Here is a 15,384-nt window from a genome sequence, read left to right as displayed (position 1 = left end):
GTGCAGTAGTTTGATCATGACTCACTCTAACCTTGACCTCCTGAGCCTAAGTAATCTTCCCACCTCAGCCTCTCAGGTAGCTGGGACTATAGGGATGTGCCACCATGCTCGGCTAAGTTTATCTTTTTTTAATTTTATTAAAAATATTTTCTTTTTTTTTTTTTTTTTGAGACGGAGTCTCGCGCTGTCACCCAGGCTGGAGTGCTGTGGCCGATCTCAGCTCACTGCAAGCTCCGCCTCCCGGGTTCACGCCATTCTCCTGCCTCAGCCTCCCGAGTAGCTGGGACTACAGGCGCCGCCACCTCGCCCGGCTAGTTTTTTGTAGTTTTTAGTAGAGACGGGGTTTCACCGTGTTAGTCAGGATGGTCTCGATCTCCTGACCTCGTGATCCGCCTGTCTCGGCCTCCCAAAGTGCTAGGATTACAGGCTTGAGCCACCGCGCCCGGCCTAAAAATATTTTCTTAGAAATGGGGGTCTCACTATGTTGACTAGGCTGGTTTTAAACTCCTGGCCTCAGGCAATCCTCCCGTCTTGGTCTCCCAAAGTGTTAGGTTACAGGTATGAGCCACCGTGCCCAAAGTTTATTTTTTTGTAGAGGTGGAGTCTTCCTATATTGCTCAGGCTGTTCTCAAACTCCTGGCCTCAAGCAATTGTCCTGCCTCTGCCTCCCAAAATGCTGGAATCATAGGCATGAGCTCCTGTGCCTGGCCTTGATTGCATCTTCAATGCACCTGGAATTTATTATAGGATTAAAAACTAGGGATACACCTCAATTTCTTTTCCAAATGGCCAGGTAGTTGTCCCTATTTCCTTAACTAAATACTCCATGACATTGAAAGTCCTGGCCATTTCCCAGATATCTATATGTTCTATTGGTTTTTACGAAAAATAGTGGTGTCCAATGCTAACTCATTCTACTTTCATGTGTCTTTGGGTGTTGATGTAGAGGTTACTTTTTTCTGTTTATGATAAAACAACAGAGATCTGGGCCAGGTGCAGTGGCTCATGCCTGTAATCTGAGCACTTTGGGAGGTCGAGGTGAGTGGATCACCTGAGGTCAGGAGTTCGAGACTAGCCTGACCAACATGGTGAAACCCCGTCTGTACTAAAAATACAAAAATCAGCTGGGCCTGGTGGTGGGTGCCTGTAATCCCAGCTACTCAGGAGGCTGAAGCAGGTAAATCGCTTGAACTTGGGAGGCATAGGTTGCAGTGAGCCCCAACTGCACCATTGCACTCCAGCCTGGGCGACAGAGCAAGACTCCATCTGGAAAAAGTAAAAAAAAGGAATAGACATCCTAGGTTTTTCTAGAAGTACTGTTAAAAAATATTAATTCCTATTGTTTGAAATTTCTAGAAATGAGGCCGGGCGCGGTGGCTCAAGCCTGTAATCCCAGCACTTTGGGAGGCCGAGACGGGCGGATCACGAGGTCAGGAGATTGAGACCATCCTGGCTAACACGGTGAAACCCCGTCTCTACTAAAAATACGAAAAAGTAGCCGGGCGAGGTGGCGGGCGCCTGTGGTCCCAGCTACTCGGGAGGCTGAGGCAGGAGAATGGCGTAAACCCGGGAGGCGGAGCTTGCAGTGAGCTGAGATCCGGCCACTGCACTCCAGACCGGGCGACAGAGCAAGACTCCGTCTCAAAAAAAAAAAAAAAAAAAAAAAAAGAAATTTCTAGAAATGAAAGTCTTTTCTTGTCCAGTATTTCATCATATAGGTGTGTCATAAATGATGTATTCATTTTCCTTCTGTTGAATATTTAGGTAATTTCAGATTTTACCTATTTAAATAATACTATGTTGATCATTCTTCTGTATAGCTTTCATAATTTCTTTACAAGAGAGTCATGGAAGTAGAATTATTGAATCAAAGTGTGTGAATATTTCTGAAGAGGAAATTGTCTCCCGGAAAGCCTCTATAAATTATTCTCCTTCGGCTGGGTGTTGTGGCTCACACCTGTAATCCCAGCACTTTGGGAGGCCGAGGCGAGGGATCACTTGAGGTCAGGAGTTCGAGACCAGCCTGCCCAACATGGCGAAACTTTGTCTCTACTAAAAATACAAAAAATTAACTGAGTGTGGTGGCAGGCACCTGTAATCCCAGCTACTCAGGAGGCTGAGGCAGGAGAATCACTTGAACCTGGGAGGTAGAGGTTGCAGTGAGCTGAGATTGCACCACTGCACTCCAGCTGGGCGACGAGCAAAACTCCGTCTCAAAAACAAAACAATACAAAACAAAACTATTCTTCTTCCAGCAGATTATGTTTACATGATGAAAACCTATCACCATCACTACTTGTTTAGCTCCTGTGTGTTAGGAACTATTCTTTCACATTTCTTTTTTTTTTTTTTTTTTGAGGCGGAGTCTCACTCTGTCACCCAGGCTGGAGTGCAGTGGCCGAATCTCAGCTCACTGCAAGCTCCGCCTCCCGGGTTCACGCCATTCTCCTGCCTCAGCCTCCCAAGTAGCTGGGACTACAGGCGCCCACCACCTTGCCCGGCTAGTTTTTTGTATTTTTTTTAGTAGAGACGGGGTTTCACCGTGTTAGCCAGGATGGTCTCGATCTCCTGACCTCGTGATCCGCCCGTCTCGGCCTCCCAAAGTGCTAGGATTACAGGCTTGAGCCACCGCGCCCGGCCGCACAATTTCATTTAATGCTCATAACTATTTAGTGCAGTAGTAGATAGTATAATTTTCATTTTATAGGTAAATTAACTGATGCTCAGAGAGGATAAGTAATCAGCCAAGGGCAGAACTGGAATTAATCTCAGGTCTTTCTCTCTCAAGTTCAGGTTTTTTTGTTTTGTTTGATTTCTGAACCTAAGATATAGAGGTCTGAGTTAAATGTACTCCTCAATTCATGGTATGTTTTCATCACTGGTTGTCCTTGTATTTCTTTCTCTGTGTTTTCCAGGTTGGGGTACAAGATCATGGCTCACTGCAGCGTCGACTTCGGTTCAAGCGATCTTCCCATCTCAGCCTCCAGAGTAGCTGGGACTGCAGGCACGTGCCACCATGCCTGGCTAATTTTTGTATTTTTTGTAGAGATGGGGTTTCGTCACATTGCCCAGGCTAGTACTGAACTCCTGGACTCAAGTCATCCACCTGCCTCAGCCTCCCAAAGTGCTGGGATTACAGGAGTGAGCCACCACACCTGGCCTATATTTCTTGGATCTTCACATTTGTGATCTAACTACACTGTGTACAAATAGGATGAACCAGTATTTGCCAATATTCGAACATTTTTGACCTACAAATAGAGCAACCTGATATGGTTCGACCAAATATGTATGTTACAGTTATTATTATACATGGTGGTCACTGATTCATATACATATAGTTCAGTCATATTCTTGTCTGTATGGTCAGCACTTAAGTTAGGCCCTCAGGAAAAGCTGACAGAACCAATGGATCACTGCCAGTCTGAAAAGGAAATGAGGAAAACAAATTCTCCTACCTTGAACTATTCTGCAAACTTTAACCAGGGGTAAGTGTTTATCTGGGCTTCTTGGACCATGATAAGGGCTTAGGGTTTACTCAATGGAGGCCAACCCAGCATGCATAGAATCATAATATTTCAATATTAAAAAGAATGCTCCATTTTTCACAGAGTGGAAGTGAGGCCTTGAAAATTCCAATTAATTGCTCAAAGTCCTATTCGTTTCTATTTGAACTAGTAAATATAAAATTATACCAGAATTCAGATAGAGTGCCTTGATAATACATTGTTTTGAAAAGTTTCAATTTTTTTTTTTTTTTTTTTTTGAGACAGAGTCTCACTGTGTTGCACAGGCTGGAGTGTAGTAGAGTGATCTTGGCTCACTGCAACCTCCACCTCCTGGGTTCCAGTGATTCTCCAGCTTCAGTCTCCCAAGTAGCTAAGACTACAGGCACCCACCACCACGCTCAGATACTTTTTGTATTTTTAGTAAAGACAGGGTTTCACCATGTTGGCTAGGCTGGTCTCGAACTCCTGACCTCAGGTGATCCTCCCACCTCAGTCTCCCAAAGTGCTGGGATTACAGGTGTGAGGCACCACCACGCCCGGCCTTCAATTAACTTTTTAATGTTTATTATTTTACTCTGACACTAAAAATTATGCATGTTTAACATGAACAAGGATACAATCAATTCTATACACACATGCATACATTTACATCTATGCTTCTATATTAAAAACTATGGGAAAAAGAAATGGGGAGATGTAGGTCAAAGAATAGAAACCAGCAGATATGTAGGATGAAGAAGTCTAGAGATCTAATATACAACATGAAGACCATAGTTCATAACATTGTATTGTATCTGAGTTTTTTGTTAAATAAGTAGATTTTAGCTGCTCTTGTCATACTTTACACAAGCCTTTATGTGACAGTACAGAATGTTAATTCATTTCACTATAGTAACCATTTTACTATCTATATATATCCCATAACATCATGTTATAAACCTCAAATATACACAATGAAATTTATTTTTATTTATTTAATTTATTTCTGAGACAGAGTCTCGCTCGCTCTGTTGCCCAGGCTAGAGTGCAGTGGTATGATCTCAGCTCACTGCAACCTCCGCCTCCCCGGTTCAGGCAATTATCCTGCCTCAGCCTCCTGAGTAGCTGGGATTACAGGTGCCCACCACCATTCCTGGCTGATTTTTGTAATTTAGGAGAGACAGAGTTTCACCATGTTGGCCAGGCTGGTCTAGAACTCCTGACCTCAAGTGATCTTCCAGCTTCCGCCTCACAAAGTGCTGGGATTACAGGTGGTAGCGACCACTGCATCATCCACCCCAGTATAATTTATTTTTTAAAAAACTATGAGTTCATGCCGGGCGCAGTGGCTCATGCCTGTAAACCCAGCACTTTGGGAGGCCGAGGTGGGCGGATCACCCGAGGTCAGGAGTTTTGAAACCAGCCTGGCCAACATGGTGAAACCCCATCTCTACTAAAAATACAAAATTAGCCAGGCGTGGTGGTGCATGCCTGTAATCCCAGCTACTTGGGAGGCTGAGGTAGGAGAATCACTTGAACTCGGGAGGCGGAGGTTGCAATGAGCCGAGGTCACGCCATTGCACTCCAGCCTGGGCAAAAAAAGCGAAACTCCACTCAAAAAAAAAAACCAAAAAACCCAAAAAACAAAACAAAACCAACTATGAGTTCACACCGATATCTCCAATTCCAATACAATAGCATAGGGTATTCTCCCTTCCCATACTTCTAACTTCATTCTACCACAGTGAGAAAGCTGGCTCTGTCATGCTTAATACATTTAGTGACTTAATCAATCATCCTGAATGCAACTAACCTCCCATCTAAGCTTCTAGGCCTTTCCCACTTGGACACCTTGTTCTCTGGTCTTGGGCTCTAGGGCTTAGACTTTGTGTAGGGCTGCCTCCCAGGTGTTCAAGCCCTCTTTACCTTCTCAGGTTCCTCAGCTTCCTTACCTGGTAGGTCACTGACACCTGGCTGTGGACAACCAGGTGTAGATGTACCTTTGTTCTGTACACCTAATGTCTTTGGCACTGAATATTTTAGGATGGAAAAGGGGAAGAGGAACACTGAATGTGCACTTCAGAATGGGTATTGTGCCTCTTATTTTATTAAGTTCTTTATTCACATCTTATTTCTTTAGTAATCCACAGAACAGGAATTTTTGGATTAAAGTTTTTTTTTTCGTTTTGTTTGTGTTTTTTTTGAGACAGAGCCTCACTCTGTCACCCAGGCTGGAGTGCAGTGGTGCGATCTTGGATCACTGCAACCTCCGCCTCCCGGGTTCAAGCAATTGTCTGCCTCAGCTTCCCAAGTAGTTGGGATTACAGGCGCCCACCACCACCCCCAGCTAATTTTTTGTATTTTTAGCAGAGACGGGGGTTTCACCATTTTGGTCAGGCTGGTCTTGAACTCCTGACCTCGTGGATCCACCCGCCTCGGCCTCCCAAAGTTCTGGAATTACAGGCGCGAGCCACTGCACCCGACCTGGATGAAAGTTTTTCAAAGGGAGTCTTGCTCTGTAGCCCTGGCTGGTGTGCAGTGGTGTGATCATAGCTCACTGCAGCCTCAAACTCCTGGGCTCAAGTGATCCTCCAGCCTCAGCCTCCTCAGTAGCTTGGACTACAGCTGCACACAACCATGCCCAGCTAATAGAGACGAGAGTCTCACTATGTTGCCCAGGCTGCTCTCGAACTCCTGGGCTCAAGTGATCCTCTTGCCTGGGCCTCCCAAAATTGAGATTACAGGAGGAAGCCACTGCTCCTGGCCCGAAACAGTGTTTTCAAGGCTTTAAAAAATATGCCAAGCCGGGCGCGGTGGCTCAAGCCTGTAATCCTAGCACTTTGGGAGGCCGAGACGGGTGGATCACGAGGTCAGGAGATCGAGACCATCCTGGCTAACACTGTGAAACCCCGTCTCTACTAAAAAATACAAAAAACTAGCTGGGCGAGGTGGCGGGCGCCTATAGTCCCAGCTACTCGGGAGGCTGAGGCAGGAGAATGGCGTAAACCCGGAAGGTGGAGCTTGCAGTGAGCTGAGATCCGGCCACTGCACTCCAGCTGGGCGATAGAGCGAGACTCTGTCTCAAAAAAAAAAAAAAAAAAAAAATATGCCAATATGGTGAAAACCCGTCTCTACAAAAATACAAAAAGTAGCGGGGCATAACGGCAGGTGCCTGTAATCCCAGCTACTCTGGAGGCTGAGGCAGGAGAATCGCTTGAACCTGGGAGACGGAGGTTGTAGTGAGCCGAGATCACGCCACTACATGCCAGCCTAGGCGACTGAGGGATACTCCGTCTTAAAAAAAATAAAAAGTTCGGCCGGGCGCGGTGGCTCAAGCCTGTAATCCCAGCACTTTGGGAGGCCGAGACGGGCGGATCACGAGGTCAGGAGATCGAGACCATCCTGGCTAATACGGTGAAACCCCGTCTCTACTAAAAATACAAAAACTAGCCGGGCGAGGTGGCGGGCGCCTGTAGTCCCAGCTACTTGGGAGGCTGAGGCAGGAGAATGGCGGAAACCCAGGAGGCGGAGCTTGCAGTGAGCTGAGATCTGGCCACTGCACTCCAGTCCGGGCGACAGAGCGAGACTCCGCCTCAAAAAAAAAAAAAAATAAAAAAAAAATAAAAAGTTCCCAAGTCTGAAAAAGAAAAAAAAAATCATCAATCTGCTCTCAAAAACTGTTGCAACAATATACAATCTCATCAGCACGGAGAATCCACTTCCTTGCACCCTTCTCAGTAGTATTACCATTAAACAAACAAACAAAATATATATGCGACAGTTTGTTGGGCTCAAAGGAGTCTCTCGACAAGTTTCCTATCCCCCACGCTGCCTCTCCTCTGAACACAGGAAGAGTTCCTTTTCCTTTTATTTTGTTATTCCATTTCCGTCAACACGACTCGGCTTGGGGACAGGGATCGGGGGCAGGCCGGTTACCGCAGAGGTGGAGGCCGCGCAGCACCTGGCCTGGAGGAGCTCACCACGCAGCGACATAGACCTCTTCTTCCCTGCTGGGTCCACCTGCGAGCCTCGGGGCGATAGAGGGCGCCGTGGAGCCCGCAACGGACCCCGCCCCCGGGCAGCGCGCCGCGCTCCCATGACGTATTTCCGCGTCATCTGCCGCCGAGGCTTGCCCCCATTGGTTGTCTGAGAGGCAATAGGGGCGGAGCCGAGTGGGAGTGTGGAAAGCGCCGCATCCCGGGTGGGGGGCGAGGCTTCCCCTTCCCCGCCCCTCCCCCGGCCTCCAGTCCCTCCCAGGGCCGCTTAGCCGAGCGGCTAGGAGCACGGCGGCGGCGGCGGCACTTTCTCCGGCAGGAGCTGGAGCTGGGCTCTGGTGCACGCGCGGCTGGGCCGCCGGAGCCGGAGGGACTGGTTGGTTGGGAGAGAGGGAGGGAATCCTGGGCTGCCGAACCGCACGTTCAGCCCGCTCCGCTCTTGCAGGGCAGCCCTTCGGCTCTCTGCGCGCGGAGCCGAGTCCCGGGCGGGTGGGGCGGGGGTCCACTGAGACCGCTACCGGCCCCTCGGCGCTGACGGGACCGCGCGGGGCGCACCCTCCGAAGGCAGCTCCGGGATTAGCGGCCCGGACCTGGTCCTGCGCAGCGGGCGCGGGGCAGCTCAGCGGGAGGAAGCGAGAGGTGCTTCCCTCCCCCCGGAGTTGGAAGCGCCTTACCCGGGTCCAAAATGCCCAAGAAGAAGCCGACGCCCATCCAGCTGAACCCGGCCCCCGACGGCTCCGCGGTTAACGGGACCAGCTCTGCGGAGTAAGTGTGAGGCGGGCGGTGAACCTCGGGGCCCGGCTGGGGAGGCCCGGGCTGGGGAGCAGGAGCGCGCGCCAGGCTCCGCTCTGGTTTGTCACGTACGTCTGGGACTGGCAGGGGGCGAGGAACTCCCGGCCGCCGAGGTATCGGTGACTAAGCACTGATTGTGCTTCTGACTCAGACCAGTTAGCGGATCCTGCGGGTCTCGATTCCCCTCTGCACCCCTTTTCCCGACCGTTTTAGTGGTTCCTGGCCACTGTGCAGTCTTCTCCCAAGAAAATAAAAGCTAGCACGTCTCCCCTACCTCCCCCCAGCTCTGTTCTAAATGTGATCCTCTGGGAGTCTGGCCTGTAATGGGGAGAGGAGGCTACTGTTTTGGAAAGAATTAAGATCGCATCTGTGCTTTTGAGACCGGCTCAGGTTATTAAGTGCGGAGCATCATCCTCACCTTCATGCCTGACACCTGTGGGGTCTGAGTGCCTTGTTGCAGGTCAACTGCCTGGCCAGCGGGGGCGTGCTGGAAGTCCGTGTGGACTTCGTGGCTTTTCCTTGCTGACTTTGGCAGGGGCGTGCTGGAAGTCTGTGTGGACTTAGTGGCTTTTCCTTGCTGACTTTGCAGGTTCCCGGTCCTTGGCTTTCCTGGGAAATTGCTCAAGAAAGCGGCTTTCTTTTTCATCCGACTCTTCATTCATTCATTCATTCATTCATTGAACAAACCATTTTCTCACTAAGGATTTCCTAGCTTTCCGTACTTGACCAGGAGCCCCTAAACTCCTCACCTGAGGCATGAACACCATGACCTAGAAACCACATGCTAGGTGCTCCATCTCTGCAGCTTCCAACATTGCTCACAAACGAGCACTTTATTTCATTAAATAATCTTGAGACTGTTTCCTGGGGGTTTCTGAGTTCCCACAACTCTCTTGGGTTCTAGGTAAGGGACAAGACTATGTGAGGGAAAACTGCTTGGCTAGCTAGAGAAATAGCCAGAAAAGATTAGGTTATTATTATTTGCTTTTTTTTGGTTGTTGTTTGCCCAACCTTCAGTAAAGATTAGGTTCTTAATCTTTTTTTACCTGCACACTGCAGACTTTAGGAAACTAACTGATGAAATCAGGGTAGGCTTGGACCTTCTGCTCTTTGGTGACTTCTGTAACCTCCCTTCCATTCTCTAGATTTTTAGAAAATTTTATTTTTAAAATTTTATACAGATGGGGTCTTGCTGTATTGCTTAGGCTGGTCTTGAACTCCTGGGCTCTAGCGATCCTCCCAAAGTGCTGGGATTACAGGCATGAGCCACTCTGCCCAGCCAGCTTTCTCTAGATTTTAATAACCTGGGGACCTCTTGGCTTGATGACTTGTTCCATCCCTGTAATGATCACAAGGTCAATGGTGGACCCATGGTGTGTGTTCAACTGTGTTCTTCAGTCCTTCTCCCAGCCGACTCTCTTCTTTAGTCCCCTGTCAGTCCTATGGGGTCTATTTTGCATGATACTGACATGTATAGGTAGTTGGATTGTATTATTGCATTGCAAACATTTGTTTTTTTTTTTTTTGAGTCGGAGTTTCACTCTTGTTGCCCAGGCTGGAGTGCAGTGGTGCGATCTCAGCTCACTGCAACCTTCGCCTCCCAGGATCAAGCGATTATCCTGCCTCAGCCTCCTGAGTAGCCACCACGCCGGGCTCATTTTGTATTTTTAGTATTTTTAGTAGAGACTGGGTTTCTCCAGGTCATTCAGGCTGGTGACAAACTCCCAGCCTCAGGTGATCCGCCTGCCTCGGCCTCCGAAAGTGCTGGATTACAGGCGTGAGCCACCGCGCCCTGCCCATTTGTTCAGTTTTAGTGTACAGTGTTTCACCCTCTTAAAATAGACAGAAAGTCCTGACTGTTGTTAGGGCAAGTTTTGACCACAGTGGATTCTGGCTGAATGTTGTGGCCTGATTATCCTTTCCTGTTTGATTGGAAGTGGATACTGAGTAGAAGTACCTGTTATTCTGTTGTAATTGTGACACCACAACTGTATTCTCTCAAGGAGGAGGGATTTCATTAAAACAGTAAAAGCAGGAGGAGAAGAAACTACCCCAGATTTGGTGGCAGAAAAATTTGGATGGGACTGGGAGGGTCTAAACAGTGGTTAAAAGGTAGGTGCTCTGGAGTCAGGCTAAGTTTGAAGCCTAGCTCTGTTGTGGGTTTTTTTTTTTTTTGAGACAGAGTCTCTCTCTGTTACCCAGGCCAGAGTGCATTGGTGCGATCTTGGCTCACCGCAACCTCCACCTCCCGGGTTCAAGCGATTCTCCTGTCTCAGCCTCCTGAGTAGCGGGGACTGCAGGCACGCGCCACCCCACCCTGCTAATTTTTGTATTTTATTTTATTTTATTTTATTTTTTTTTTGAGGCGGAGTCTCGCTCTGTCGCCCGGACTGGAGTGCAGTGGCCGGATCTCAGCTCACTGCAAGCTCCGCCTCCCGGGTTTACGCCATTCTCCTGCCTCAGCCTCCCATGTAGCTGGGACTACAGGCGCCCGCCACCTCACCCGGCTAGTTTTTGTATTTTTAGTAGAGACGGGGTTTCACCGTGTTAGCCAGGATGGTCTCGATCTCCTGACCTCGTGATCCGCCCGTCTCGGCCTCCCAAAGTGCTGGGATTACAGGCTTGAGCCACCGCGCCCGGCCTAATTTTTGTATTTTAATAGAGACAGGATTTTACCATGTTGCTCAGGCTGGTCTCAAACTCCTAACCTGGTGATCCTCCCACCTCAGCCTCCCAAAGTGCTGGGATTACAGCTTGGCCTCTGTTGTGGTTTTGTGACCTGGTTCAAGTCTTTTAGTCTAAGGCTTAGGTTTAGTTTTTTCATCTGCAAAAATGGGGCTAACAGAACCTACTTAGCATAGTTGTGAAGATTAAATGAGGTAGTACATAGTAAACCTTCCAAAGCTGTTGGCTGCTGGTGCCTTTATTACTGCCTAAGTGTTGGACTGAAGGAAACTGGAAGGTGATTTTCATTTATGGTGGTGGATTGTGTGTTAAGGTACCTTTGCTTCTGGACAATCACCTCTCCCTAGTTTAGTTTTTTGTACCATCTGAATCTATGTCTATGACTCATTACTATGTTACAATAGGAGGCATCTTTGTGTAGACTGCCCAAGATAAACAGGGACTGTTTCCCTATATTTCGTATCACAAATGAGAGGGAAAGCTTTACACATCATCTTTCACTTCTGACAGTGTTTCTCAAGCAAAATGTCCCCCATCTTGGGCTACCAGCAGAAAGAATTCTGTTGCTTTCATGATTTCTGTGATTAGACCAGGGCACAATTTTGAACGTTATCAGACAACGTGAACTAAAGAAGAAGAAAATCCATTTTGACAGTAAAGAACTCTTGGTACCAAATTGGCAAGGTTGCTTTTCCCTTGGCACCTTTTGCTTACCTCTAACATAGCCCTTACCCAATTCAGAGATGGAGTTGGGTAATACGGGACCTGAGGTTGTAGGGGTCCTCAAAGAAAAATCGTGCAAAAATAGCTTTCTTTTGCATATTTTGCAAAAACATGTGAACATATTACTAGGGTCTTAAGTGTTAGAATAAGATAGTATTAGTCCTCTGTTTAAAATGTTTTTCTGGTTCTATTGCAGTTATACAAAATCCAAACTCCTTATATTGCACTATGAGACTAAGTGGTCTGCCTGTTGTCCCCACTGCCCCCTCCCACCAATCTCTTTAACCACATTTCCTGCCACTCTTTTCTTCCACCACTCTAATCCTCTTTCACTTCCTCTATGGGATGGTCCATACTCACTGCAGGCCTCTGTACATGCTGTTCCCTTTGCCTGGAATGAATCACCCCTCCTTCCCTAGGTAGGCAGGAAGCAGTCTTTACCTATTTGCCTAAATGTTTATAAACATCTCAGAGGAATGTGGTCCCTCTTTGTCATGTCACCTGAGCTTTTTTTTTTTTTTTGATACGGGGGTCTCACTATGTTGCCCAGACTGGTTCTTGAACTCCTGGACTCCAGTGATTCTCCCACCTCAGCCTGTTGAGTAGCTGGGACTACAGGTGGCTACTGCTGTGCCTGGCACTCACCTGAGCTTTTAATAAGACTTAATCATTGCAATTTTTTACTGGGGTGTTCTTAATATTTGTCTCTCCTGTACACTATAAACTTTAAGCACAGCACTGCCTTTTTTTTTGACTCACCGCTCTGTAAGTACACCCAAAATAGTTCCTGGCACGTAATAGGTCCATAGATGTTTGTTGAATCAAGGAGTGAATGAAATTTCTAATATTTGCACAATGGGTTTAATCAAACTTTTTACGTCTTTTCCTTTTCTTTTCCCCTTTATGCTCATTCCTTTTTTCTCCATTTCCTTTTGTTTTAGTCACCCACTCAACCATTCTAAGGTGTTTATATGGTTTTATAATTCCACCTGTTAGTTTGATTATGTGTATACCCTTGGGAAGTAGAAGGATGATTTCGTATGCTTCTGCTTAGGATTCTAAAATGCTATTGTGCCAGAAATCTGCATTTCATAGACAGGATAGAGTAGGTTATGTTGAGGTAACAACCACAAAATCTCAGTAATTTAACACACTTTCCGGTCAGTGGGAGGCTCTGTAGATTGGAGTCCTTTAGGGATCCAGACTGATTGAGGCATCGCCTCCGAAATATACCTACATGAGGAGGGAATCTTGTGAAGAGCCACATTCAGGCTCTTAAAGTTTTGCCGAGAAGTGAGCTTTGTCATTTTTGCTGCCATTTCTTTGGCCAGAGCAAATCATGTGGTCATGTTGACCTTCAAGGAGGGCAGTGACCTTGAAAGGGGGAGAACCAGGAGTATTTGTGTTTTTTTTGAGAAAGAGTTTTACTTCCACTGCCCAGGTTGGAGTGTAATGGTGCATGCCACCATGCCCTGCTTAGTTTTGATTTTTTTGTGGAAATGGGGTTTCACTATGTCGCTCAGGCTGATCTTGAACTCTTGGGCTCAAGCGATCTGCCCACCTCATCCTCCCAAAGTGCTGGAATTATAGGTATGAGCCACTGTGCTGGTGAACCAGGAGTATTTGAACAGAAGCAGTGACCATCCCTAAATTTTATATCAGTTTCTTCTTTGTTTTTTTTTTTTTTTTTTCTTTTTTTTTTTCCTGTGATGGAGTTTTGCTCTTATTGCCCAGGCTGGAGTGCAATGGCACCATCTCGGCTCACTGCGACCTCCGCCTCCCATGTTCAAGCAATTCTCCTGTCTCAGCCTCCTGAGTAGCTGGGATTACAGGCATGTATCACGACGCCTGGCTAATTTTGTATTTTTAGTAGAGACGGGTTTCACTATGTTGGTCAGGCTGGTCTTGAACTCCTGACCTCAGGTAATCTGCCTGCCTCGGCCTCCCAAAGTGTTGGGATTACAGGTGTGAGCCACTGTGCTCAGCCTTAGTTTCTTTTTTTTTTTCTTCCAATTTTGTTTTGTGCTCTATTCATGATGCTATACAATATGTGTCTAGTTCATTATTTCTCTTGGTCGTAGAGCAGTCATGTGCATCTGCCACATTTTACTTATTTATTTCTCTAGAATTAGACATCTTTGTTGTTTTCCAACTCCTTACTGCCTCAAACAGTCATGACCATGACCATGACCATGACCAAGACCATGACCATCACCATCCTTGCACATCCTTGTCTCCTTCGGATGTTGTGAGTTTCCTGTGGAATGTACTCAGAAGTGGAATTGCTGGGTCTTAGGGTACATTGCCTCTCCTTCCAGGATAAGACGTATTATTAATCTCTCTTTTTTTTTTTTTTTGAAACGGAATCTCACTGTGTTGCCCAGGCTGGAGTGCAGCATCATAGTCTTGGCTTACTGCAACCCCTGTCCACAAGGTTCAAGCAATTTTCCTGCCTTAGCCTCCCAAGTAGGTGGGATTATGGGTGCCTGCCACCACATCCGGCTAATTTTTGTGTTTTTAGTAGAGACAGGGTTTCACCATGTTGGTCAGTCTGGTCTCCAACTCCTGGCCTTGTGATCTGCCCTGCTTGGCCTCCCAAAGTGCTGGGATTACAGGCGTAAGCCACTGCGCCCAGCCATTCATCTCTTTAAAACAATACCGTTAATCCAGTTGCAGTAGTGAGGCAGGGTACCTCTCGAGATCTCACTTTTTCTTTGACCTTGGGCAAGTCCTTTCGACTTTCTGACTCTTGGTTTCCTTAACTGTAAAGTGGAGGTGATAATTGTGACAATATCTTTACCATGGTGGCCTATGAGGCCCTACCTGATCAGGTCCTTAGTTTTCTTCTAGTGTCCTCTTCACTCATGCACTCTTGCCACACTGTCCTCTGTGCTCTTGGGTTATAGGTTGGGCACATTCTTATCTTAGAATCTTTGCATTTGCCATTCCTGCTGCCTGGAAAGCTTGTCTCTCAAATACTGTATGACTTGCTTCCTCACTTTCTTCACCCCTCTGTTGAAATGTCTCTTGATAGAGACTGTCTTTGATCACTCTGATACAGAACTCCCTGTCATTTTCTGCTGCTTGACTTTGCCTTATTTTTCTTTGTAGCACAGACTAGTAACTGAGGGTGCGTCGTGTATAAGTATTTATCTTCTTCTGCCACTCCAAGTGTAAGCTTCATGATGGTTGGGGCTTTGCCTTGTTCATTGCTCAGTGTGTAGGACAGATTCTGGCACATGGAAAATACTCGGTAGATATCTGTTGATTAAATGGCTGACTAGATCCTACCCCAGAGGAATACTTTGAAGATGTATAAAATTTCTTTGAAGACTATAAGGTGCTGAATAACCTTAGGAGGGTTCACTGCTTGGCCTTAGTAGTGTTCATGATTTTGGATTTTGAACTGTTTCTATGTAACCCTGAAACACTCAGACTTACTTATTGCATTCAGGGTGTAGTTCATAGCATCAGCAGTTCTGCCAAGTTTGTAAGGAACACACATCTGTTAGAGCGTGAAGGCCCTGGAGGATGAAAGGTTGAGACAGGTTGATGTGCTTTTTTTTTTTTTTTTTTTTTTGTCTCTTATGACTGTTTCTGAGATGTGCACCATGATAACTAGGAACTTTTTTTTTTTTTTTTTAAGAGACAGGGTCTTGCTCAGGCACCTAGGCTGGAGTGCATTGATGCTCACTGTAACC

The 15,384-nt window shown here is 46.9% G+C and overlaps 2 protein-coding genes across 2 annotated transcripts in view; one reads left to right on the top strand and one right to left on the bottom strand.

The window, feature by feature from the left end:
- TIPIN (TIMELESS interacting protein) overlaps positions 1-7,490 on the bottom strand; it is a 54,167-nt gene extending 46,677 nt beyond the window's left edge. The window contains exon 1 of the mRNA XM_033189668.1: positions 7,425-7,490. Within this exon, the coding sequence (XP_033045559.1) occupies positions 7,425-7,481 (57 nt within the window). The 5' untranslated portion in view covers positions 7,482-7,490. The remainder of the gene's footprint in view (positions 1-7,424) is intronic.
- Positions 7,491-7,643: 153 nt separating this feature from the next.
- Positions 7,644-15,384, top strand: part of MAP2K1 (mitogen-activated protein kinase kinase 1) — a 114,217-nt gene continuing 106,476 nt past the window's right edge. Inside the window, exon 1 of the mRNA XM_033189677.1 lies at positions 7,644-8,248. Coding sequence (XP_033045568.1) covers positions 8,169-8,248 — 80 coding nt within the window. The 5' untranslated portion in view covers positions 7,644-8,168. The remainder of the gene's footprint in view (positions 8,249-15,384) is intronic.

This window comes from Trachypithecus francoisi, unplaced genomic scaffold (assembly GCF_009764315.1).
Source record: "Trachypithecus francoisi isolate TF-2019V2 unplaced genomic scaffold, Tfra_2.0 Lachesis_group3, whole genome shotgun sequence".
NCBI lineage: Eukaryota > Metazoa > Chordata > Mammalia > Primates > Cercopithecidae > Trachypithecus > Trachypithecus francoisi.
Note: the sequence above shows the minus strand (reverse complement) of the source record. Positions and strands in the feature narration are given on the sequence as shown.